General features: G+C 51.8%; 5 protein-coding genes across 5 annotated transcripts; 3 read left to right on the forward strand and 2 right to left on the reverse strand.

Annotated features, from left to right (window-relative positions):
* Positions 1-646: 646 nt before the first annotated feature.
* Positions 647-1585, forward strand: CPAR01_11583 (dihydrodipicolinate synthetase; the record flags this gene model as incomplete). The annotated part of the gene is made up of 1 exon (XM_060495842.1): positions 647-1585. One exon carries the CDS (start codon positions 647-649, stop codon positions 1583-1585), a length of 939 nt encoding a protein of 312 aa, XP_060346190.1.
* Positions 1586-2479: 894 nt separating this feature from the next.
* CPAR01_11584 (trichodiene oxygenase) lies at positions 2480-4465 on the forward strand (the record flags this gene model as incomplete). Its single annotated transcript, XM_060495843.1, has 6 exons — positions 2480-2738; positions 2808-2934; positions 2999-3418; positions 3469-3523; positions 3573-4213; positions 4300-4465. The coding sequence occupies 6 exons, from the start codon at positions 2480-2482 to the stop codon at positions 4463-4465; spliced, it is 1668 nt and encodes a 555-aa protein (XP_060346191.1).
* A 1935-nt stretch (positions 4466-6400) lies between these two features.
* CPAR01_11585 (uncharacterized protein) lies at positions 6401-7540 on the forward strand (the record flags this gene model as incomplete). The annotated part of the gene is made up of 1 exon (XM_060495844.1): positions 6401-7540. One exon carries the CDS (start codon positions 6401-6403, stop codon positions 7538-7540), a length of 1140 nt encoding a protein of 379 aa, XP_060346192.1.
* A 291-nt stretch (positions 7541-7831) lies between these two features.
* CPAR01_11586 (uncharacterized protein) lies at positions 7832-8422 on the reverse strand (the record flags this gene model as incomplete). The annotated part of the gene is made up of 1 exon (XM_060495845.1): positions 7832-8422. One exon carries the CDS (start codon positions 8420-8422, stop codon positions 7832-7834), a length of 591 nt encoding a protein of 196 aa, XP_060346193.1.
* A 710-nt stretch (positions 8423-9132) lies between these two features.
* CPAR01_11587 (MFS multidrug transporter) lies at positions 9133-11199 on the reverse strand (the record flags this gene model as incomplete). The annotated part of the gene is made up of 6 exons (XM_060495846.1): positions 9133-9579; positions 9637-9766; positions 9822-10140; positions 10202-10307; positions 10359-10748; positions 10831-11199. 6 exons carry the CDS (start codon positions 11197-11199, stop codon positions 9133-9135), a joined length of 1761 nt encoding a protein of 586 aa, XP_060346194.1.
* Positions 11200-12109: the final 910 nt, after the last annotated feature.

Genomic DNA, 12109 nt, shown 5'->3' on the forward strand with positions numbered 1-12109 from the left:
TCTCTCTAGTGACGCCATGAGCGGGGAGGATATGTGCAATGCATTGCTGTCGTAGATGGCGAGATAGTCACGGTATCCGTTCCGCGATTCTCCATGCCAAAGTTCGGAGCACATCACCTATGACACGTTTGCGGCATGTGGATGGGGTGACAATTGGACGAGCCCGGACTTGTCAAGCCCCATCCTGGCACTCACATCATCCTTACCTGTTCTCTTGGTTGTTATGTGTGTGTTCTGGCCCCTCTTTTAGTGGACATGAGTCGTGGTTCCGAGCCTGCTCGGATTTGCGTTCTCGGATTCTGACCGGAAAAGAAGTCGCCCATCTCACGCCGGTTCGGATGAGCGGGGCTGGTAGTCAGCTCCAAGCATACGCTGTAAGCATTCGGCATTCTTCTTCAATCATGGGAAAAGGTGCATGGATCCGAGTAAGTAGGCGCCACTTCGGCACGTTCTCAAATGCGAGCTCATCTAGCCCCTAAGAAAAGTTGTGTGTGAAGCTCGCCATGATCTGGTTATAAAAGACTTCATTGCAGGAGGTAGTTTTAGACTTGCCTTTACCTCACTCAATACACACATCAAAATCTCAGAACTCTGTAATCACTCTCAGACCACCTTAAACTTCCAATCCCACAAACCTTACCGAATCATGGGTTCCAATGTCGGCCTTGACCTCCGTGGTCTCACCCCTGCCCCCGTCACCCCCTTCAACAAGGACGGCAGCGTAGACTACGACGCCATTCACCGTCTCGGCTCCTGGCTCGGCAGCATCTCTGGCGTCAAGGGTCTCGTCGTTCTCGGTCATGCCGGCGAGGGCACCTTCCTGACGCAAGACGAACAACTTGCCGTCATCAAAGCCTTTGTCAAGTCCGTTGACAACCGCATCCCCATCATTGCCGGCATCACGGGAGAAGGCACCGAAGTAGCGGCCCTAGAGGCCAAGCGTGCCCGGGAAGCCGGCGCCTCGGCCGGTCTCTTGTACCCTTCTCACGGCTGGCTCCGCTTCGGCTATCAGCCCGGCGCCCCACAGGACCGGTACAAACGCGTCTTTGAGGTCAGCGGGCTGCCGCTGATCCTGTTCCAATATCCTGACGTAACAAAGGCGACGTACAACTTGCAGACTCTGCTCGATATTTCGGCGCAACCTGGCGTTTTTGCAATGAAGAACGGCGTCCGAAATATGAGACGATGGGATACTGAGATCCCCGTCATCAGAAAGGAGAGGCCGGATCTCCAGATTCTCACCTGCCATGACGAATATCTTTTACACACCGCCTTTGATGTCGATGGTTTTCTGGTTGGCTACGGCAATATTGCGCCCGAGGCTCTGATTGAGTTGATCAAAGCGGGCAAGGCAAAGGATTACCCCAGAGCGAGAGAGATCCATGACAAGCTGTTGCCAGTGACCAAGGCAGTGTACCATCGAGGATCGCACATGGAGGGCACTGTGGCGCTGAAGCACGCGTTGGTTGCGAGGGGAATCTTGGAGCATGCGACTGTCAGGTCACCGTTGTTGCCTTTGGAGGATGGAGCGGAGAATGAGATTTTCGCAGCTGTCTCTGCAGCTTCGCTCTCACGTGTCAAATAGTCGATGCATATTACTAGGTACCCTAGAAAATGCTGTGTTGGGAAAGTGCAATGGGCTATCATGTACGTACGGTAGAAACTAAAGAATCATTCGTTGTCATTCAGACAACTTTCCACTTCTAGACCCTATCAGCGGGAGTTGAAATCCGCCATAGACGCCTGCGTATTCCAACCATCGATCACCATTGGTGAAACCTGTAAAGGTCTAGCCAGTATTTTGAAAGCAGCTTTGGCAGCTAAGATGATTAGCGAGCTCAGCCCGCTATTAGCTGCTCTTAGGCCTAGGTGGCTTGAGACATCATCCTGATACCTGGTACCTACACTTCATTCCAGTCAAAAAAGCCACCAACATCATCCATAAGGCCATAACCCGGTGCGCTACTCGGCACTCGAGACAGACATTCTGCCCACACCTCAGACACTCAAGTTTCATCGAATTGAATTTGCCAACCGCTGTCTTCATGGCTCTAGAGTTTGCAGCACACTGATGGGATTCTGATGTTATTGTGCTACGGCATCGGTTCCTTTAAGATGGTCCTATCAGTGGGATAGAGCCGCAGTCTCCCCAGGTCTTTGTCTTGAAGATCGCTATGGTCTAGGCTCAAGCTGTGGCTCTCCAGGCTTGTGTGGCGAAAGCCTAATAGCCAGGAACGGCCAATATGTGTCTTTGTGGCTCTCGATAGCACGAGCCAAGCACATGTCTAGACGCCTTACACCTCCTCTCGATCCGTGGTCCCCTTTTACCAAACGGCGCGGGATTTCTTTCAGACATTCGAGCCCTGAATGTTTCCTTCTAACGCGGGCCGCCCTTCAAGAACCTTATCATTCCATATCCCCTCACTAGTGTGTCCCTGCAAAAAGACATCAGCTGTCTAGTCTTCCTCACAGACGAAGTATGGAGTCTACGAAGGATATTTTGTTCTTTCCCGGAATTTCCTGGGCCACATCCCGATGGACTCAGATCCTTGGGGTCGGGCTCGCGGCGTGGTTGTTCTACGGAACTTTCCTGGCAATCTACAGAGTCACCCTCCACCCGTTGGCAAAATTTCCTGGCCCGAAGTTCGCCGGTGCGACATACTGGTATGAGGTATGGTTCGATGTGGTACGCTGGGGAAAGTTCACGCATGAGATCAAACGTCTTCATGAGATTTACGGTTCGTAAACTTCCAACTACATGTGCGTCTTTGAGACTGATAGATGCTGATGTTATGTGATGCGTTTAGGTCCTATCGTCCGGATCAACCCAGATGAAGTTCACTGTAATGATCCAGAGTTTGTGGACATTATCTACGCAAATGGAAGTAAAAAGCGCAATAAGTCCAAAATGTTTGTAGAGGGGTTTGCTGCAGAGTGAGTTCACCCCATCCAATACCTCGTTCCACACATGTCAGGTTTGCTAACAGATGGCGTGTAGCTTGAAGAATGTGAGGGACCTTAGACGGCCCGAAGTCACTCATCAGTCAGCTAATTTTTGTCACCAGGGAGGATTCGGCACAGTTGACCATGCTCATCATCGCCTCCGCAGAGCGGCTGCCAGCAAGTACTTCTCAAGAGCGCAGATTGCCAAGCTGGAGTGGGTGATCCATCAAGATGCTCAACGACTTTGCGACAAGTTCCTTCGGTACCAGGGTCGTGGACCATTCGAAGCCGCGTCGGCGTACAGCTGCTTCACAGCCGACATTGTCAGCGATTACTGCTTCGGACAGCCTTTCGGGTTCCTTCATCAAGCTGATTGGGAGCCCAACTTCAAGGAGGCAGTGTATGCGATGTTGCAGTTGATCCACATCATGAGGCACTTCCCGTGGACGACGTGGTTGATGGAGGCTATACCATTGTGAGTACTGGTGTTCGCATGGCCTCCTGGTGGGTGCTAAAGACGAGCAGGGGCGTTATCAGAAAGCTATCGTCAAAGATGGGAGCGCTTGCTGAGCAGTCCAAGGTGAGAGCTTTCGATGGATGTATGCAGGTGGACAAGCTGACAAGGGCAGGTAAAAATGCCGGAGATGGTCAGGCAGACCAAGTCAGCATATGAAGCCGGCATCAAGCGCGACCGGACGACGGTGATCCATTCTCTTCTAGAGTCGGACCTGCCGCCTGAAGAGAAGACGATTAAACGACTCACTGGCGAGGCAACGGTGATGCTCGCCGCTGGCACTGAGACGACGGCTTCAGCCCTCAGTGTGTGCACCTATCACTTGCTCCGCAACCCGGACGTCGTTGAGAAGATCAGAGCCGAGCTTCTCTCCGTTACTATGAACCCCAAGGAGATTCCGACCTGGGCCACTCTGGAGAGGCTACCATACTTCAGTGCCTCCATCATGGAGGCATTGCGTATGGGATATGGTTCCCCGTCGAGACTACCACGGATCGCACCGGACGAGGACTTGGTTTACCAAGGCACGTGGACACCTCCAGGTGCCTCATCACCAGTGGAGGTGACGCACGTCATTCCACGAGGCTATGCGAGTGGTATGTCGGCGTGGATCATGCATCACGACGAGAGGGCGTTCCCCGACTCTAATAGATTCCTCCCTAAGAGATGGCTTGATGAAGACGGACAGAGGAGGCGGGGTTTGGAACGGTACCTATTGACGTTCTCCAAAGGAAGCCGGCAGTGTTTGGGCATGCAGTAAGTTTCTCACCATGTCTTTGCGGTAGCTCCCCATGATCTGTTATTCGGTCCAAACTTTCTGAGTTTGCAGCTGACCGGAAAAGGCTGGCATACTGCGAGCTTCACGTGGCCATTGCTGCCATGACGTTACGCGTCCTGCCGAAGTTGAGATTGTACGAGACGACAGACGCCGATGTAGAGTATGATTATGACCTTGCTGTTGCAATGCCGAAGAAAGGAAGCAAGGGCATCCGTCTGGAGGTGGTGTGAAGACTGCAGCGTTTGCGCCGAAGGCGCCATGGGGCCATAGCTCCTAGGCAAGCTTTGATGAGCAATTGAATGCGAGAAGCTCGTTGTTGAGAACATCCAATAGTGAAAGCTTCCTGGCGGCATAAGGGGATCTTCCGAGCTTGAGAGTGACATTGAGTTGATGCGCGAATGTACTTACACGGTGGTCGACATGGTTTCCTGGAAGACATGCTTCATTTTTCCTTAATGTATACTGAATTTGGAGTACACCCTCGACCTTAGAAATCTTTGAAGTGATTGTTAAGCAATCTAGATTGGATGATGAGTTCTCCAGGGACGAGTCAAGTTAAGTGAGTGAGTGAGAGCGAGTGAGTAAACAGGAAGACAGTGAGAGTAAGAGTGAGAATGGGAGTGAGACCACCGAATTGTCAGTGCGGCGCTTAGGGCCACACTGTGACCACATCTAGCCTAGCGAGCCCCACTCGGTCCCGAGCGCCGCGCCTACCGGGACCGAAGCCAGGGCCATTTGGAACTGAAAATACGGCGAACGGACTCTATCTTCGCCGACACTACCAACACATGGAAGCCTTTGATGATGGTTTTACGGTGTACGGATGGACACACGCACACCTGAATTTGCTTCCACTCATTGCTTCCACTTCGTTCACCATCATTGTATGCTTAGGTAAGACGACGCGCGCGAGTATTACCAATGCGCCGCCCAGCCCCCTGACTAAGGCAATCTAACGATCCAAGGATCTAGAGACACCGCCGAAAAAGACAAGCCAAGCCGTCCCCATTTATGATCTCCCACTCTAATTATCTACTACTTTTGCTGGACAATCTAGACCCGATGCGACTCTTGGGAATCAACGATTGGTGAAGCCTATTCATTGGGTCACGACCTTTGCTTCCGGCGCGCGGCTTCCCGAGTGGCACAGTACAGAAACAAAGAGCCAAAGTGCCCGTAGACAGCCACTAGGCGCCCATCTGGCCAGTTCTCCGCAATCAATGTAGCAAGAAGCATATGATCCAAAAGAAAAAGGAAAAATCATCTTCTGTCCCCGTCTTCCTCAAGAGCGCGCGCTACCTCTGACTAATGCCGTGGCACCCGCCGCGCCGTTGCCTTGACTCGGCCTGGACCCCTGCCTTTACCATGTTGGTTGGTGCATGTTGGAGCCCTGGGCAAGCTCCGGACATTGTCTGACGGCACGGAGTACATCTGCAGTAGGGCTTATTCCTACGTCTTTTTCATGTAGCATCACAGTCTATGGATACCACTACAGTTAACCCGCTCCATGCGTCTGATCCCAAATCCCAAGTGCCAGAAGAAAAGAGAAGCACACCAAGCTTTACCAAATCCAATTTCGCTTGTCACACGCAAGCTCAGAGCTGAATAATCCGAGCGCCGCTTCGTCTGAAACATTGGATTGGCTCTCAAATGGTTCCATCCAGCGCGAGATGTACAGGCACACAGGGAAAAGACCGGGCCGCAGTGCGACTATGCCGGCGTGCGTGCAAGCGTGTGGTACCTCGCATCTTTGGGGATGGGATGGATGAGATGGGAAGGATTGGGCCGAAGCCCAGGGCGTCAGCTAAAAAGTCCCCGGATCCTCTACCTTTGTGCCGATAAAAATCATTCATTATCCTCGCTCCCACCCTTTTCTCGAGACCCTGCGCCTATGCCTTGAGCCCTCTCTTCCTATCGTAGATCTCTTTGTCCAAGCAACTGTGCCTCGTTGGGTGCTCTTTCACAGGTGTCCACTCTCGCACTCCCCCACGGCAGTCCCGTACCGTCAAATCTCAACTCCGGCCCCCAAATACCGGCGACCTTGCTTACTTTCTCCCTTGATTGGGGAACATAATCTCACCTTCATCACCGCCAACCCTCTTTCCTCAACAACATCTCATACCTCTCATCATTCGCTGCCAAGAAAAACAGAACAACCTCACAAAATGGTCAAGCAGGTCGTGATTCTGGGCGCAGGCTACGCAGGCCTCGGCGTCGCCCATAAGCTGCTCAAGTATACCCAGCCCAAGGTCAAGGATCTCAAGGTCATCCTCGTCTCTCCCTCAACCCACCTGTACTGGAACTGCGCCGCCGTGCGCGGTCTTATTCCCGGCGAGTTCTCCGACGACACTCTCTTCAACGAAATCAAGCCCGGCTTCGAAAAGTATCCCCAGGATGCCTTCGAGTTCGTCCTCGGCAAGGCCACCACCTTCGACGCCACATCCAACACAGTGCAGATTGAGACTAAGGAGGGCCTAAAGTCACTTGAGTACGCACAGCTCATCATCGCCACCGGCTCATCCCTCGCCAGCGGCGTTCCCTTCAAGACCATCGGCACCCACGAAGAGACCCTTACCGCATGGCACAACCTCCAGTCCGAGGTCAAGGTCGCAAACTCCATCATCATCTCCGGCGCCGGCACCACGGGCGTCGAGACCGCCGGTGAGCTCGGCCACGCCTACGGCTCTACCAAGCAAATCACCCTCATCGTCGAGGGCGACGCGCCGCTCCCCGGCCTCCTGCCCCAGCTCGGCAAGATCGCCGCCAAGAACCTCCAGCAGCTCAAGGTCAAGCTCGTCACCAATGCCCGCGTCACCGAGGCCAACACCTCTGGCGCCCTCAAGTCCATCAAGCTATCCAATGGCGAGACCCTCACCGCGGATCTCTACCTGCCTCTCTTTGGCGTCCGGCCCAACTCCTCCTTCATCCCGGAGCACCTCCTTGATGACAAGAGCAGCCTGAAGCTCAAGCACGACCTCCGTGTCGAGGGCCTCACCAACGTCTGGGGCGTCGGCGACATCGGTAACCTCGAGGCGAAGCAGCTTATGCGCGCCGAGGGCCAGGCGCTGCACCTCGCCGACAACCTCGATGCCGTCCTCACCGGCAACGAGACCAAGGTCAAGGACCTCAAGCTCACGCTCAAGCCCCAGGTATTTGTGACGATTGGCAAGAAGAAGGCCACCGGCCAGTTCAACACGATGAAGCTGCCTGGCTTCATCGTCAGCGCCGCCAAGGCCAAGACCTTCTTCACCGAGAAGGGTCCTGGTCTCGTCCAGGGCAAGAACATCGCCAGAGCGTCGATTTGAGGAAGTCTACTTAATTGGGTGAATGATGGATGATGGAGAAAGATTGGTAATGGGTTTGCTTCAGCTTTGATATCCCGGGTTGCGAACCGTCGTTGCATGGCTTATAGTGTGTAAGCACACGGAACTTTTAATCATTGGACATATACCCTTAATATAGTCAAAACACGCAATTGTAGTGTCTTCCAAACCCGTGATTTGTCTATTGATCTCATCTCATCTCATAGCTGACCTAGGCTAGGCACCCACGTTGGGGCAGCCACCTGACAGCAGCACGATAACAGTCGCATGTATCTAAAGCCTGACTGCCGTTTTCACAACGTCCCTCATAGCATCTTTCATTTCGATGTCAGCACTCTTCTCAGCATCGATCCAAATGCCCATCTCGTGCTCCTCTACATTGACCTGGAAGCCAGCTCCATCTCCTCTGGCAATGACAACAAAATTGAAATGAACCACCGAACGTCTGATCACAACACGCTGGGCAGCCTGGGCAGCCTGGGACGACGGGCCCGCAACAGCATTCTCCACGGTTTCTTTTCCCTTGGCCGACGAATCCTCCACCGTCTCTTCCTGGATGTCGAGGATAGGTGGAAGGCAATTCCAGACATCAATCACCTGAAGAGAGACCGACTCAGCGACCGTCCGGATGATGGCATCTCGAACGGTGGGATCAGCATCCTTCATTTCGCCTCCGGGAATCCCGTGGAGGTTGTCATTATCACGGCCGGGCTTGTTCTTGAGGATCAGAGTCTCGGCTCCGGAGGGTCCACGGCGGACGATGGCGGCGCCGACCATGATCTTGGGACAGGGGATTTGGGCTCGAAGGTCTATCCACGAGAGCAGGTCGCTGCGGGAACAGTCAAGAATGTCCATTCTGGGCATGTTGATAGTTGAAGTGAGATAATTGTTGACCCGTAGTGTGTAGAGTAAAGTGTCGAGATAGAATTTTCAATGGGAGCTTGTATTTTTTGACTGCTTGGCGGGCGTAAGGTGGGCAAGGATGAGAAGTAAAAAGTAGGATTTCGTGGGACTCATATACCTTCCAGACACTCAAAAACTGGGACATCAGTTCCTGGTCAACCATGCTGCAGCCTGTTTGCCTAGTTGGGAGTGACTGCCTGTCGTGTTGAAAGAGTATGACAAAGACTCTTTTGGCTTCGATGTAGTCGTGAGACTTCGTAAGGGTTCACATGATAGATGATAAATTTTCAGTCTAAGGGTATTACACGCCGTTTCAGAACCTAATGAGAGTAGCCAGGATGATGGTACCGTGGCCACCAGTCCGTTCTAGATATTGATAGTTTTGAAACTCATAGGATAAGAGCTTGGCATTTACAAATAACATATTTCGTCCCCTTGAAGTTTTACTACAAGCCAGTCACTACTGGAATGTTATAGAGCCGGCCTCAAGTCCTGAGCGACTCTGCCAGCACGTTTCCAATCATGATGTCTCAGCTCTTTGATGCTTGCCTGTTTCGAAGCCAAAAGGTGAGTTATCATAATTCTAGTCATCTATCGTAAATCATTCCTGATATCGCAACTCTATTCTAACATTTCTTCAGACCAATACGCACCTCACATATGATACATACTCAACCAGCGCAATACTGGCTCTTGCTTCTAAGCCACGCGCCCCATCTCCACATAATAAACGGCACAATCAGTCCCATCACAAAGACAATACCAGCAAGCAGTACATTGCCCCAGGCAATACCCAACACATCATATAATCTCGGTGCAAACAACGGGAAGCTGAAACCAGCCATCGTCCGCACAAAGGCCGCCGCACCTGCTGCGCTGGCAGCATACCTCTCATACGAGTCGATGACATAAGTCTGCACGCACTGAAAAGACAGGATTAGGCCGGCGGCTAGAATCGCTGCGCCGATGTTTGGAACGATCCAGTGGACTTCAAAGTGTGCTGCGATCCCATACAGGAGGAGACCTATGGGAGTGATTATGGCTGTGGGGAACATGAGAGGGATCCTGAACTCTGGACGACCTGTGTCGTTATTCTGTGCTTTGAGTTTACGATAGACCTGCAATTTGTGAGTCAATGGTATCTAGGTGTTACTGCGAGTGCATCTTCATCTCACCTTATCAATAAGAGGTCCGGATACTTGTAGCCCGATCACGAAGCCAATGCCAAGTGAGATGTAGTTCAGACTAGCTGGTCCGGGCTCCATGTCGTACTGCTCACTCCATACAAAAGGGAACGACGCGAGGCTTGAGATAAGTCAGCTTTCATGCATATTTCCATACTGAGAAACTGAAACCTTACACAAGATACATAAGACCATACAGGTATGCCCTGTACACAGCAGTGATCTGCAGTGCTGGCTGAGTAAAAAGCATCCTAAATGGTCTGACAAGGTTCTTCCGCAACGTCTGTCCGAAAGTCCTGTCTGGACGATCAAACTCTGTACGCAGATTCGCGTTACCCGTCTTCTTGCGCAGCATCTTTGCTTTGATTGCCAAAATCTTAGGGGCGTAAGTCTCGGAAAGAAAAAGAAAGGCAAGAATTTGGACGACCGCATCGGCGATGGAGACGGTCCAGAAGATCCAGCGCCAGGAGAGGTACTGTGTCAGATATCCGGCAGCTAGAATAGTAAGAAAAAGACGTTCCGTAAATGCACCCAATATGCAGGTAGTAACACTCACCGATAGGGCCGACAGCTGGCCCGAGAAATGGGGCCAGACTATAAATGGCAGTCGCAGTGCCTCTCTCTTCGGCTCTCCAGCAATCACTCAGTACGCCGCCACCAAGCTGAGGATCATGTTAGCAAGAGTTTCCACGCTAGACAGACCAGAAACCTACAGCCTGAGGAGCACTTCCACCAAGGCCACTGAGGAATCGAAAAGCCAACATCTGTTCCTTTGAAGCAGAGAAGCCGCAGATGGTATTGAAGATCAAGTAAAACATGTTGGCAGACTGAAGCACAACAACACGACCGTACATCTCAGACAATGGTGCAAGAACGAAAGGCCCCACGGCGTACGCGAGGAGAAATATGGACATGAGGAGATATGTCTCAATGTCAGACTCAACGTCAAAGTCGTCCGCGAGGGTGTCCAGTGCCGGGGCTAACATGGTTGAGGAGACTGGTGATATGAACGTGAAACATGAGACCAAGATGGTTGCCGTCCATTTTTTGTGCCTGGCCCAATTCTTTGGGTTCATTGGGTCGTCAGGCCCAGACCATGTCACCTGGAAGATGGTTAGCTTTCTGAATTCTGGGCTGACAAGTCGGAGTACACAATCCTATAGATGAGGTTTACTTATCACATACCAGGTCTGGGTCTTCAGGATCATCAGGTCTGATACCCCGTGCAGGCTTTTCCTCAAGAGGAATCTCTGCAGAGGGTCCTGCCTGCGTATTGTCATGGGAAAGTAAGTGTGAACGATCGTCATGAGCCGACGTCTCCAGGATAATCCCAGGATGTCTGCAACCAGATTCTTCCACTGGGTTTTGAAGCCAGGGAAATTTGTATGCTGTTCTCTCATACTCTGTGAAAGAAGGTAGTCCTGGACTCCACCCTCGCCATAGGCTAGATCGAGATCGAGTTAAAGTCCTGTGAAGGCTGAAGCCCGTTTCGGAGTCCGCCGATACCGGCTTACGGGGAACGAAGTAGTAGGCATGTGGTTTCGAATCAGACATGACAGAAACGGAATAAAGATGCAGAAGCGAGAGTTGGAAAGTCTTGAAGCGAGTGTGTAAAGTGCGTTCTGAACGAATGTTGTGGGTAATTTTGAAAGGTCTGTGTGTATGGTATGGAGCTATAGAACTTCATTTAGCATATTATATGAATTTCCTCAAGACTGAAAAAACGAGCGTATCTCGTGAACAAATCTGATAAGCCCAGTCTTCTAGCAACAAGATGACAAGAAAAACAGCACCGCCTCATGCACTCATGATAGCATCGCCCCGTCTCTGGCGTGATGTCCTCGGGCTTAGGAGATCAGCCTTCCTGTAAGCGGCAGAACCAGCTGGGCTCAAGAGGTCACACATCCCTGAATTCATTCGCCCAAGTTCGTCCCGCCAGGTGATGCAACAAGGAAACCCAGCAATGCCAGAGTGTATGTTCAAACCAAGTCGCGGGTGAGAATGACAGCCGAAGCTTTCTTGGCAGTCGATCGGCGGGGTGGAAGTGGGTTCTTGGATTGCTACGTCAACTGTGGCTGATGAGTGCGTTTTTGGAGTAACATTTTTCTAGACTCCGCCCAAGCGACGCCATGAGCCCAAGGATAACCCTGAAGGTAGGTGCAATTCTTATTTATAGCTCAGGTACGGCCGTATGTGATTGGAAGACTATCTTTTAAGACGGGAAACCTTGAATAGATGTTTCGGGGTCCGTCGTCGGATGAGATACGAGATCTGGGACAACCAATCTGGTCGCGTGCTCACTACTCCTGGCATCACGCCTAGGAATTAGACATCATGATACCACGCATACTAGCCAGTTGAATCTTGAGAGTACACCGTCCAATCGGTACACCGCAGTTGTCATTCTGCTCTGCCGCTTTCAGAGGCTGTGCCATGATGTAACCTCCGTAAATGTCCTGCTACG

This window comes from Colletotrichum paranaense (assembly GCF_030867605.1).
Source record: "Colletotrichum paranaense strain IMI 384185 chromosome Unknown Scaffold_9.1, whole genome shotgun sequence".
Taxonomy (NCBI): Eukaryota; Fungi; Ascomycota; class Sordariomycetes; order Glomerellales; family Glomerellaceae; genus Colletotrichum; species Colletotrichum paranaense.